At 52.4% G+C, this 13,450-nt stretch overlaps 1 protein-coding gene across 1 annotated transcript; it reads left to right on the forward strand.

Moving 5' to 3' along the window:
• The first annotated feature begins 1,475 nt into the window (after positions 1 to 1,475).
• On the forward strand, positions 1,476 to 6,519 carry Pla2g2f (phospholipase A2 group IIF). The gene is made up of 5 exons (XM_057785513.1): positions 1,476 to 1,588; positions 2,203 to 2,255; positions 4,085 to 4,229; positions 5,015 to 5,124; positions 6,308 to 6,519. The coding sequence occupies exons 1-5, from the start codon at positions 1,476 to 1,478 to the stop codon at positions 6,517 to 6,519; spliced, it is 633 nt and encodes a 210-aa protein (XP_057641496.1).
• The last annotated feature ends 6,931 nt before the right edge of the window (positions 6,520 to 13,450 follow it).

Below are 13,450 nucleotides of genomic sequence, written 5' to 3' on the forward strand. Positions count from 1 at the left end.
TGGGATCTCTGTTGTCCCTCTCAACATCCACCAATCAGCCTCTACCATCCCCTGAGGTAACGCGTGATCCCTGCTGCTTGAGACGTTGTCCAGTCAGCTTAGCTTAGCGCAGCCTCTGCCCCGCCGGGTCCTCGTGATGACCATGCATTCACTCACATTTGTCTTTATGCCTTGTTGTATATGCCTTTTTCCCTTTTAAAATATTAATTTTTATTTTAAATATACGTCATGTGTATGTGCACTACATGCACTCGGGAGCCTGCAAAGATCAGAAGAGGCATCAGATCCCCAGGGACTGGGGTTACAGATGGTTGCGAGCCACCATGTGGGTTCTGGGAACCAAACCCGAGTCCTCTGCAAGGGCAATAAGTGCTTTTTGGCTGTGGTACCATGTCTCTAGGCTCAATTTATTTTTATTTTATGTGTATGAATGCCTTGCCCGCATGGATGTACCTTCACCGCTCGCATGCCTGGCGCCTGAAGAAGGAGAATAAGGCACCAGAACTGGAGTGGCGGGCAGTTGTGAGCTGCAGTGTCGGTGCTGGCAACTGAGCCCAGCTCCTCTGCAAGAGCATCAAGTGCTCTTAACCACTGAGGAAACTCCAGCCCTTCTCTCTTCTTCTCCTCCCCCTCCCAGATTCACATGTTGCCCAGGGTAGCCTAAAACCTGCCATGTAGCCGAGGATGGACTTGAACTCCTGCTTCCATCTCCCAAGAGCCAGGATGACAGGCATGTGCCACCACAACTGGGTTTCAACCTTTTGCACTCTGGCCTCCTTAACCCTCTTTGCTTTGTATTCGGAACTGAGTTCAGTCTCTCTTGTTTACTCTAAGGCCCTGGTACAGTGCTCACTACAGGAAGGTCCCTTTTTTTTTTTCTTTTTCTTTTTCTTTTTTTTTGTTTTTGTTTTTGTTTTTCGAGACAGGGTTTCTCTGTGGTTTTGGAGCCTGTCCTGGAACTAGCTCTTGTAGACCAGGCTGGTCTCGAACTCACAGAGATCCGCCTGCCTCTGCTTCCCAAGTGCTGGGATTAAAGGCGTGCGCCACCACTGCCCAGCCAGGAAGGTCCCTTGAAGAAAGCACCTCTTCCTTTTTTTTTTCCCGGCTAGTGTTGTTGGATAACATTTTCCTTAGCATCTTCCAGCTGGGGATGGAGAGAGCTTCAGCCTTGCTTCAGGTACAAGGGGTGGGGCTGATTCTTGGTGCGGGTACCCCACTCCCAAGCCCAGAGGTGGGCAGGCTGATGTGGGGTGGGGATTTTACCAGCCTGGTGTGGGAAGGGCTGTGACAGCAGGAGGGAAGAGGTGGAGCCAGTCTTTTCTAGGACACCTGTCTCCTGCCCAAGGGCATTGCCCCAGCACTACCCTGCTAGTGTGCGTGGCAGCAGCGTGAAGCTGGGGCCTGTTCTTCAGAGACTTCCGGGCATATCAAAGACCTTTAAAGCCCTATGTCGCTGGCCTCCCCAAATCCAAAACATGGCAGATGGGGCACAGGCCAACCCCAAAGGGTTCAGGAAGAAGGCGCTGGTTAAACACCCCACTGGATGGAAGAGGCCAAGCTTCAGGGCCTCTCCTTTCAGAACCTCCAGGTAGGTCCTTGTTGCCTTGGAACGGAACATTCCATGTAGGTGGCAGGGAGACGGGGAGGGGTTCCAGTTCCGCTCTGGAGTCAGTTCCTCAAGAAGGAGAGCGGAGTTTCTGCATGTTGAGCAGAAGCGTGCTAACTGCATTTTGGTGCTAGAAGGATCTCCGGGATTTAGTCAACTTCAATCTGTTCTTGAAGCCTAGAGAGACTGAGAGATCTGCCTGTGGTCCCTCAGCATTTACCAAGCTGAATCTAGAATCCAGTGACCTGGGTCTCTTGGTCTTATGTTTTTAGATCCATTTGCCAGGTGGGGTTCCATGACTCCGGTCCTACCATTCCTTGGAGTATGGACTCTAGAGAGCTGAATCTGGTGTAGGACAATGGCTTCCCATTTTGGAGCTGAGAGTCAGGTGCGGGTGGTGGAGGAGATTGGTTCTGGTGGCTCTGCCACCCTGGGGTGTGTTCCTCCCAGGAGATGCAGGCCAGGTAGGGAGGTGCTGATCACAGGGCTGGGTGACAGCAATTAGGGCAAGAGAAAGCATGGGTGGTGCCTTGGATGAGACCCGGCTATACGTAGCTGAGGAGCAGGGATTCAGGTTAGTCTTTGCTCTCTCTTAGGTCCAGCCTGGGTATGAAGAAATTCTTTGCCATCGCAGTCCTGGCTGGCAGTGGTGAGCATGGCTCCCGGGAGAGCTTTCTGACCCCCTCTCCCTCCCCCAGCCTTTCCCTAGAAATGTGGGCCTCCTGTGTGGTTCTATTGGCAGGCTGTTCCTTCCTCTCCACTTCCCTGTCTAGGCTCCAACCTCTCCTCTGGGGATGTTTAGTTCGGGACACCTGTAAACAAGCCAGAAGACGTCTTTAACAAGCTATGCCGAGCAGGTGCAGGGAGCTGAGCAAGCCTCGTAAACTCGCAGTGTTTGCCATCATCGTGGACCTGAGCATATGTATTAGTGACTTTTCGTGCTGGCAGGAGTTAATGAGTTTGCGTGTAGCTAGATGCGTGTCTGTGCATGAGTGTAGGTGTGTCTGAGCATACACGATGTCTGCGTGGCCCACATGTCTGTAAAATATGGCTCATGGCTGGCACCTAGGTGTACACTTGTGTTCATTGTGATGTGATGTGATGTGATGTGTGTGTGTGTGTGAAGTGGGGAGTTTAAGGGAGTGTTTGTCTATCCCAAGCATAATCATGTATGTTTCTTACTCTCATCCTGTGAGAGCCGATGGTTGGGGACCCAGCAGCCTGGTGTTGCATATATCCTGTCCCCAGGGTAAAATGCCTGCAGAGGAGGAGGCAGCCAGGGCCTTATGGTGGCAACTAGATCCTTCAAGGTCCTTTGGGGCGGGGGGGGGGGCCGCGGGGGGGTTCTCCAACTTTCCAAACCTGGGCTTCTTGTCTCTCAGAACATTTTCTTGCCCACGGAGGAAGGAGGTTGGAGGATGTGGGGACAGAATGCCTAACTCCAGATGCAGATGGAGCAGACCAGTGGAGGTTGTTATATGTGTGGCTTAGCATCCAGCTAAGGAACAGACAAGGCTCCTGCCTGAACTCTGCTACTCCCAGCCTGTGCTACCTGGGCAAGCCTTTCCCCTTCTGAGCCTCTTGTTTTCTCACTCCATACATGGGGATAAAACCTCCCTCCTGCTGGTGGGTAGGTGAGTGGCTTCATCCAGGTAGGGACTGCAGACCCCAGGCTCACTACACTGACTCAGCACAGATGGCTCAGAGAGCCCCACACCCTACAGGGGACAGGAGAGGGAAGCAGTCAGAGAAATAAGAAGGCTGGAGGGCCTGGCCGCTGTCAGGAAGCTGAGTTTTGCTGGTGACAGAAGCGCCTTTGCATTATTGCTTGCTCTGAGGTGCACCAACTCCAGGATGCTGGCAGGGACCCTGGCTCCCTTTAGTAGCAGAGGTCAGGAAGGGAGCAGAAAGAACTCAATTCCTGTAACTCCTGACAGCTGTGGCACTGAGGATGACCTCTTGGGGAAGTGGTCTCTGATCTCATTAAGTTGCCCAGGCTGTCCCTGAATCCAGTCTACAGCCCAGGCAGCCCTTGCACGTTCAATCCTCCTGCCTCAGACAAGGTCCTCAGTAGCTGGAAAGTAACCGCCAAACACGACTGAAATGCATTTCTGACTTTTAGGATTTTCACCTTAGCATGAATTTAGCAGGCTCCACCAGAAGCCAAGCACCTGCGGCAGAGGGTGTGGCTGAGGTTCCCACCCTGACTGGCTCTAGGCTCTCCCCAACCTCATGTGACAATGTGACCCTAGGCAAGTTACTCAGGGTTCCAGCCTCAGTTTGCTTACAATGAATATCCAATGAGTTAACAAATTCAAGGTTTTAGGAGGCTGTCTTGTCTGCAGTTGAATGAACCAGATTTGGTCCTCAGGGGTGTGCAGGGAGTGGGAACCCCAAGCCTACTACCCTCTTCTCCCTTTGCCCCTTCCCCATCCCATTCTCTGGGCTCTGAGGAGTCACTTCCCGCTTCTCTTGTAGTTGTGTCCATCGCCCATGGCAGCCTGTTGAACCTGAAGTTCATGGTGGAAGCTATCACCCACAAAAACGCCATCCTGTCCTTTGTGGGCTACGGCTGTTACTGCGGGCTAGGGGGGCGCGGCAAGCCCATGGATGAGGTGGACTGGTAGGTTCTGGAGGCCTCCTGTGGGGAGAGATGGGGGACGCTTGTGGACAGACTGAGGAGGAAGGGCCAGGAACCCCATTTTTACCCTCTCAGATGCGTTCTGTTGTCCGTATTAGAATGGCATTTTATGCTCCCCACAAACCAACAAGGAGGCACTGGTCTCGTGGTGGATGCTCCACAAAGGCACGGACATCATGGACACCCACCCTATTAGTCCACGCTTCTTCCCTCAGACTAAGAGGCCCTGGAAGTCATGGCCTCCGCTCTTACTTCCCCAGCGCAGCCAGCATCAAGTCTGGCACCAGAGAGAGCTGGCGGCTGGCTTCAGTCTTGTAGAAGAGGAGGGGACGACCACTCTGCATTTGCTTCCCATCTTTCATGCCCCCATGCCTGTTGACGCACCCCAGACCCCTCTCCCCTCCTTGACCATCCAGCACAGTGAGGCTCTACATAGAGCCTGAGTTACTTCCTATGGTTTTAAAGTAACGGCTTCCTGCGGACCCTCCCTCTCCGACCTGGTAGCTGGGACACCTGACTCCAATTGCAGCTCCACTCTGGGCTCCAGTGCAGGGAGGGGGCCGAGAGCCCTGGTGATAGGATCAAGGACAAGAACATAGCATGCCAGTGCCAGTTCCGCTCTACTGTGTGACCTTGGGTGTGTAACCTCTCTGGACCGCAGTTTGAAGGGCTGACTGTGAGGGACTGAAACAGATGATCCAAGGTCTCCGCTTGGTTTGTGGGGGGGCTGCCTGCCTGCATCTGTCTGCCCATCTCTACCCCCTCAGGTGCTGTCACGCCCACGACTGTTGCTATCAGAAGCTCTTTGACCAAGGCTGCCGCCCCTATGTGGACCACTATGACCACAGAATTGAGAATGATACTGTGATTGTCTGCAGTGAGTCCCTCCCTTGACACCCTGGCTAGGAGTAGGACCTTGGGGGGTGAGTGTGGGGACCCAAAGACAAACCCAGGATACCCCACTAAGCTTGTATTTCAGGCATTCAATGAAATATTTTTGGGATAAGGATATCCCAAATGAGACATACCGACACTAAAAGCTAACCATTGGCTTCAAATTAGTCTTAACATAAAATGAAGAATTAGATTAGCCATTAATTGGGCATGAATTTGAGTAAGAACTACCTTTTGCTACTTGGCCCTTGCCAATCTCTCCCTAGGAGAGTGGGGGCTTGCCTGGCTCTTCCACGGAAGGGAGGAGTCTGGGAAAGCAGGATGTACTGGTAGGGTTGGGTAAATCTGTCCTTTATCTTTCTTCCTAATTTTGTTGATTTTTACTTATGTGTGTGTATACCTGCTTCTCTGTAAGTGCACCATGTGAGTGTGTGCGTCTGTAGCGCTCAGAAGAGGGTGTCCGATCCTCTGGAACTGGAGTCACAGGTGTTGTGAGCCACTTGATGTGGGTGCTGGGAACTGAACCCGGGTCCGGTGCTCTTAATGGCTGAGTCATGCAATCGGAGGTTTTTCTGCCCCGCCCCGTCCCACAGTCACTTTTAAATCATCACTCAGAGGCTTCTATTATTAATTATAAATGTTTGGCTGACAACTCAGGCTTATTAAAACTAGCTCTCACATTAAATTATCCCATTTCGATTCATCTATGTATCACCACGTGGCTGTGGCTTTATCAGCCCACTGGGCGTCTTGTTTCTTGGGCAGCTGGCTTGCATCACCTGAACTCCACCCCTCCTCCTCTGAGTCCTCAGCTGTATTGTTCCACCTAACCTTATCCTGCCTGGCTATTGGTCAAACAGCTTTTATCATTAACCAATGGGGGCAATACACAGCCACAGTGTAGAGAAGCATCCCATAGGCAGAACTATCTCTCCAGCTACTTCTCCCTCTTTCTTAGCCTCAGTTGTCCCAGTTGCTCAGAGGTTCCCCAGTTTTACCCTGTGCTAGGGTCACTCACAGGCTGTGGGGTAGCAGCCCAGAGCAGGGCACCCTAAAAGTCAGATGGAAGAAGACTTATGGACTTGAAGTCATTTCTCCAAGGCCACCGGGTTCCTAGAGCCCCTTCCTTGCTGTCACCCATAGCCTACGCCTTCTTTCCCCGACAGGTGAACTCAATGAGACAGAGTGTGACAAGCAGACGTGCGAGTGTGACAAGAATTTGACCCTGTGCCTCAAGGACCAGCCGTACAGGGACAGGCACCGAGGCTACCTCAATGTCTATTGCCAGGGTCCCACACCCAACTGCAGCATCTATGACCCGTACCCAGAGGAAGTCACCTGTGGATACGGCTTCCCAGCGACCCCTGTCTCAACCTAGCCAGGCTGAGGTCTGAGAGAAAAGAGGGTGAAGGGTCTGATTGGGGTCTACACCGGATGTGTGGGGCCACATAGGGCCCAGTGCTGTCCTGGGGCTCCCTCCTAGGACTGTAGTTAGCTCAGAAAACTCTAGAAGGCCAGGGCTTGTCTGTGGCCATCACTCGGTCAGTCTCACATTCAGCAGCTGGGTCAGGTCTTAGCAGAAAACACACGACTTGTTGGGGTCTCTCCTGGATACGGAAGGAAAGGATATGGCCCCAGCTCACCTCCCAGAACCTCTGAGCCCAGCACAGACCTGGAACCGCACTCAGGAAGCCAGAGTGCTAGGCCGAGGCCTGGGTTCTAGTTGTCTCCACAAGATGACTGGAAGGAGTCCTCTCTTCTATGAGGAGGACAGAGTGGGTGGCCCCATCCCGTCCTCAGCCAATGGGATGTGTCTAGGCCCGAAGCCTGACCTCTGTTACCCTCTGGGCAGGCTCCAAGGGCACAGGGACCTCATATACAGAGTATAGCTGCGATACAGGAACTGGGAGGAGGTGGTCACGCATCCACAGTTCTTCCTACCCCCCGACTCCTGCACAAAAATGGTGTGTACCCCAATGCGCCCTTACCTCACCTAAATTCAGAATGACAAGCTAGGGGGTTCCCGGAGCTCTCACTCCGTCTGCAGGGAGAGGCTGATTCCGATTGTCTCTGAGGAACTGAGACTGAGGTTTAGGTTGAAAGGTGGAAGGGAAAAATCTCAGGAGACTGAGAGGAAAACTTGGGTAGAGAGAGGGTGGGGTGGTGAAGAAGGGAGGGGTGAGGGGGTGAGAGCAGGATGTAGTGAAAGCCAGGCCAGTTGCCAGACACGTAGATGGGAATAGCAAGAGAAAGGATGGGACTGGGCTAGTGACGCTGAGGGCTTGGCCCCATGGGTCTGGGGGAATTTCGAAGGCTCCTGCTGGCAGGTCACCTTCCCCACTGCCCCCAGCCTGTGTTTCTTCAGGTGTGCCTCTCTCTGTCCCGGCCTCACCCTTCCATCTCAGGATCAGCAGTGTCTAGTCCTGCCTCATACCTGTCTTCTGCCTTCATCCATGTTTAATTCTGAGGACCCAGGGACGCCAGCCCCATCTGGATGCTGAGAACATTCGCTGGGAAGCTCAGCTTGTGTGGCTACGTGGGACATTGTCACTGGGGAGAGAGGGCCAGCCAGAGTGGCGGCAGACGCAGGAAAAGATGTTTATGCAGACGGCAGTGTCGGAAATGGCAACTTTGGGACTATAAGGGGTCATTGCGGGCAAGTGCAATCCTTCTGAAACTTGCCTCATGCTGGCTGTGGTGCGACATGGTGGTCACCTAAATGAACAGACTGAACTTGCCCTGACCTTGTGATCTTCCTCCTCCACCCTCTCAGGAGTTCAGCCAACAAATCTCCCTTCCCTTCCCTGCCCTAGCCCCACCCCCAAGCCAGGGGTAGGCCTGCAATGGGTGCCCAGAGAGCTTCCTCCCGAGTTTTGACCTCAGGCTTGCAGGCTCTTCCATGGGCACACATCTCCTATAGAGAAGGCTGGACCAATGAGACTCTACTACTGTGGGATCCAGGACCCTGTGCCCCAGTCCCCCTCTCTCCGCTGCCCAGGTCTCCACAAAATGCCACATCCACTCCCCAGACTAATAAACACTCTCCAGCTTGGCTACCACTGCTGGGTCCTTTTTAGGGTCAAGGTGGGCACAGGGATACATTCCTAGGTCTCTAGTTCTGGGAAAGACAGATGTCTTGACATTCTGCAGCCGGCATGGCTTCATCCTTTCCCTCACCCCCTGCTTGTGGGGAGATGTGGCCCTGTGCAGCTAAAGGCACAGCCTGAGAAGACAGGAAAGTAATGCCTAGGCCATGGGCAAGGGCAAAGGGACCCTCCACGCAATGACGGCAGCCAGTGTGGGCTCAGGATACTTGTCCTTTCGTGATGATGAGCTGAGGTCCAGAGAGGGACAGCAGCTGTCCCCAAGTCTCCAAAGTCACAGCTGTGCTCTGAATCCCGAGAATGACATTCAGTCACCCCTTCTTGTGCCTCCCCACTGATGTGCACCGGACAGTATCTTCGTCCAGTGTCATGTCTCTGGTTGTCCCTTCTGGGATGGAACCCTGGCCTAAAGGTCACAACTTGATAGGACAGCCAGAAAAACAGCAGCTGTCTCAGTGAGCTAAAGTGGGGGCAGGGAGGAGGGAGTCAGAGTGAGGCGGGAAGTCTGGGTCTTCCTGGTTTCTAGCTCCGAGGTCAGATACCTCAGAGGAAGTGGAGGAACCACAGGAAGCTGCGGAGCAACCATGTGTATCCACCTCTTCTCCCGCTCAAGTTCCTTCACGGATTCCTATCTGTTTCCTTGTGTGCTCAGTGTCCAGAGTCACGGGTGCTCGTCTTGGTTTGATTCTATTGCTGCGGTAAACACCATGACTCACGAGCAACTCAGGGAGGATAGGGTTCATTTGTCTTAGACACACCTTCCACAGTTGGTCACCGAGGGAAATCAGGGCAGGAACTCAAGCAGGACCAGAGGCAGGAAGCATAGAAGGAAGCTGCTCACAGTTCCCCATGGTTTGCTCAGCTTGCTTTCTTATACAGCCTACACCTGCCTAGAGAGTGGCACCACCCACTTAGGAGGAAGTTCCTAAGGGAGGTGAGGCTGACACACACCCACAGACTCTGTCCCCTGCCTCAGTCCCCAATGAAGAAGCCTCATTTTGCATTACTGACGCAGCTCTTTATAAGATCCTGGAAGAAGACAGAGACTGTGTTGACGGTCTGCTGTGTTCCCAGGAGTGGCCCGTTTTCCCTGTGCCCCGGCCTAGGAGGGGAGGACAGCACGTAGGACGGTAACCTTCCCGCATGATGCCTTATGGCATACCAGCACAGATGAAGATAAAGTCTGTGGCAGCTGCAGAGGCCATTAGGGTCGGGCTGGGGTGAGAGGAAGAGCAGGAAGGCCATGACCTTGGGGCGGCGGACCTCCTTGCTCCCACAGTCTGCCTCTGCTTGTGACTCCTGGTCAATCTTTCTGAGCTGTGATGTCCTCTACACTGAGACTTGAAAGGGCGCTGTCCTTGCTCTCTTGCTGACCTTGTCCTTTTGAGTGCTGAAGAAACTGTCTTTCCCCTCGCCCCCCTAGTTGCAGATTTGGGGACCCTTTGTTTTTAATGACTGTTTTCTAGAACTTTGGTGACACCTGGTGGACGCTATGGCTCACACCCAGTGCTACTCATGACATCTCAGGGCTCCTCTGCTAAAGAAACCACCATGGTGGGGTCCCTACCCCATAGACAGGTCTCATCCCAGGCAGCCAATGTTCCCCTAGAGCAAAAGGACACATCTCAACCACCTTGTCATGGCCACCAATGCTACCACTCACAACAAACACCTGGCCTTCAGGCAAAAACTGTGGACTAGGTACTACAAAGCTCAGTCACTGACTGGCCGCATGGCCCTGGGCAAGTCACGTCACCCTTTGAGCCTCATCTCTCTGCACTCTGTGGCACAGATGTCTAGGGGTGAGGGCGACTGAGGGCAACAACATGCATGCCCTGTGGAATGCCTAGTATAGTCTGGCATGGAGGACAGAAAGTGTCAGAGCTGGCTAGGGTGTTGACCACAAGGTCCCCAAGTCAGCTTGGCAAATAGGAGCAGGAAAAGGAAGGAGCTGGTAGAATTGCCCATGACCTCCCCCCCGCAAACAGAAACTTGACAGAGTAGTTGTGGCTTAGCGAGCCAGTCCTGTCCCTGCACAAGGGGGTTGGGGAGTTGGAGGGAGCCGAAAAGGAAGAAAAGGAGAGATAACCACAGGTCCCTTCCCCCATGCCGTCCATGCCTGCCCCTGGGCTGAGTTGGACTGGGCTGGAGCGCGGCCATGTATTCAGCCTTGAATGTGAACAGAGCCCTTCCTCTCCAGGGGCTGGCAAAGCAACGCCAGCTGCCAGCCTCCCCAGTTGTGGCTTCCTAACAAGCAGCTGATGCCACCAACTGTGACAAGCAAAGTTCTGGAGAGAAAAACTGAGGCTTTCTAGCATCAGGAGACAGGATCCTGGAGCAAAACCAAGCCAGATTGCTCTGTAAGGGCCACCAGGAGAGAACAGCCTGCTGGAGCAGGGGTCTGCAATCCTGGGGTGGCAGCCGAGATTAAATGAGCACCTACTGTATACACAGTGTGCCTCAAACTGCCTGAGCTAGGGACTCTTCATCGTTTCCTTTATAAAATGAGGAGGCTAAAGCCCATAGAGGCCACATAAGTTATGCGTTGTCATCCAAGAATTGACTCCTGACTCCACTGAGCCATAACCTAGAAAGGTCCACTATCTCTCTCCTATAAAGGGGAGAGCGGGGAGATATGTGTTAGTTGGTTTTGCTATGACGAAGTTCCTGGCAAAAGCTACTTAAGGAAGGGAGGGTGTGTTTGGGCTCTCATTTTGAGGGAATGGTCCATCACAACTGAGAAGGCCTGGGAGCCAGAGCTAGTGGTAGCTGGTGAAAAGCTCAAGAAAAAGAATATAAAAATGTAGATTCCAGAAATAAGAAATAAAAAAATATAAAGTTGTAAACCTAGAAGAATAAGAGCAGACTGTCAGCCGTTTTCTCAGCAGCTTAAGGATTATTAACAGTGGGCTACTCTGCTTTACAACCCATAGCTCTGTCTGCGAGGCTGAAGCGGCCTCTGCAAACTTAGGGTCGCTCTACAAACTGAGGTCAGCTTGTAGATAACCCCCTGGCTGCTCATGAGCAGAAATTGATGTGAGCTAATTTTTCAATGATGGGATGGACGTGACTTTTGACTTTTTGGTTTTATATTGTCCCATACCCCTTCCCTGTTATGGGAAACAGGCAGTGTCAGGGGAGGTACAGAGCCTTGGTAAACACTATCAAGGAATGCCAGGGAAAAACAATGGACTAAATACAAGCACTAGTTTAACTGAAAAACTCTGCTAATGGAAATTGCAAAGAAGGGCAATTTGTATCGAGTTTTACCTTGAGATTGTAAACATTATTTTGTTATTGTCTAACAGTTGATATTAAAGGAGGCGTTCAGAAACCGGCCTTTGCCACAGCCTTACAAATCCATCTCTGGCTGTGGTCTCAGCTAGCTGATAAGCTTTTTGTGCCCCATGGAGATTTTTTTTAATTTTTCATTTTTTTCCAGAATAAAGTTTGCTTCTGGTTTATTAGACTTCAGTGGTCTGTCCCCATCTTTGCACGACCCCGTGTGGACTGGACATCTGGTTACATTGTGTCTACAGTCTGGGAGGATGGAGGATGGAAGTGGGAGAGGGAGGAAAGCGAGTGTCCAACTGTTTTTTTTTTCCTTTAATTCAATCTGGGTCCCTAACTATGGAATGGTGACTCCCATATTTGGGGTTGGTGGGGTTGGTCTTGCCTCCTCAGTTAAACTACCACCAGAAACAACCTTAGACGACATCTCAGAGCTGTGTCTCCTAGGTGGTTCCAAATCCGGACAGTTGATAAAGAAGTAAGCACCACGGGAGGCAGTTTCTCGGTGGAGGCTCCCACTTCCCAACTGTAGAGTGTGTAAACTTCAAATCAGAAGACGAGATTTACCTTTCAGGGCTGTGCAGACACAGCCCTTCATTTTCACCAGAGTCGTGGGGGCGATGAACTGATTCCCAGGCTCTCTCCCATGATCAGTAAGACCATTCATGAAAAACATGCCACAGGTGCTCGTACCCACCACGCCATCTCTCTGCCTGCCCTCTTCCCTCGGCACATCAGTGATAGCAAGATCATTGCTCTCAAACAGAGAGGGGGCAAAGACTATAAACAAGGGTCAGCATGGTGCAGTGGGCGAGGAAAAAGGCACTGGAGGGGAGGAGGGCTAGCAGTGTGGATAGGTGGCGTGTTACAGACATGGGCTGAAGAGGAACCGCAAGAAGGATGAGGGAGGGGTGGCCCTGGCCTTCTGGTGACAAATTGCTGTGTAAGAAGTTGCAAACATGACCCCACAAAGGTATAGTCACCTTTGCACAAAGAAGGAGGCTGAGTCTAGATTCTTCCTCTTGTATTTTATCGAAGTATTTTATAGATACAGGATGGAGGTGGGCTGACAGGGCCATGCCAGCAGCTTGAAGGTGGGATGTGGGATTTGAGAAGAATCTGATGCCAACATTATCTTCAATCTGTCTACCTTGGGGAGAGGGGTGGGCCCCTGCTCCCCCCACACCACACTTGGCCCTCTCAGCTCTTTTTCTTCTTTAAGGTCTCAGACAAGATGTCACCCCTCCATACACACACCTGCCCTTGCATTCCTCGAAGGAGCCTTCTTCCCAGACAGTGGCCATTGCTCCCCAAGCACACACCCATCTCAGCACCTCCCAGGCCACTTGGTCCTAGTGCCCTCCCTCCCCAGTCTGACAGGTCCTTGGGGTAGAATTCCTACTCCTCCACCCTCATCACAGGCCTGGCATAAAGTCAGTCCCCAATGCAGACAAATGGCTGCCCTCCCAAGAGAGCGATGTTTCCTGCAAGCGCCAATGATATCCTTTTATAGCCCCCCACTTTGAATCTGGGCACAACACTGCCTGGGACTCACACACCACCTGCTCGTTATCCCAGGTTAGAACCAGTCTCTGATAGGACAGGACCTTCCAGAAGGCAACGTGCTGTTGGCTTAGCCTAACCACACTGGTACCATGCCTGAGCCCATCCCCGATGTTCCTAGGCCAAAGGTTCCTGCCCCCTGCCCCTCCCCACATGTCTACTTTCTATACATGGGCAGGTTGGGGGAAGAAAGACGACTATGCGGGTTAAACCAGGAAGACCTCAGGGGCCCTGGCCCTCTACCTGACCCATCTGTTTTCACATGCTCTGCTTTCTCAATCCAGGTTTTAACTTCTGGCATTGGTAGAAGCGGCTACACCCCGCTATAACCCTGGAATTCAAAATGCTTAG

The sequence above is a fragment of the Chionomys nivalis genome, chromosome 11 (genome assembly GCF_950005125.1).
Source record: "Chionomys nivalis chromosome 11, mChiNiv1.1, whole genome shotgun sequence".
NCBI lineage: Eukaryota > Metazoa > Chordata > Mammalia > Rodentia > Cricetidae > Chionomys > Chionomys nivalis.

Excerpts from the sequence above, each read along its gene's own strand:
- Pla2g2f (XM_057785513.1), top strand. The coding sequence starts at position 1,476 with ATGGCAGATGGGGCACAGGCCAACCCCAAAGGGTTCAGGAAGAAGGCG. Across the intron at positions 1,589-2,202 it reads TCTCCTTTCAGAACCTCCAG|GTCCAGCCTGGGTATGAAGA; the intron begins GTAGGTCCTTGT and ends GCTCTCTCTTAG. Across the intron at positions 2,256-4,084 it reads CGCAGTCCTGGCTGGCAGTG|TTGTGTCCATCGCCCATGGC; the intron begins GTGAGCATGGCT and ends CTTCTCTTGTAG.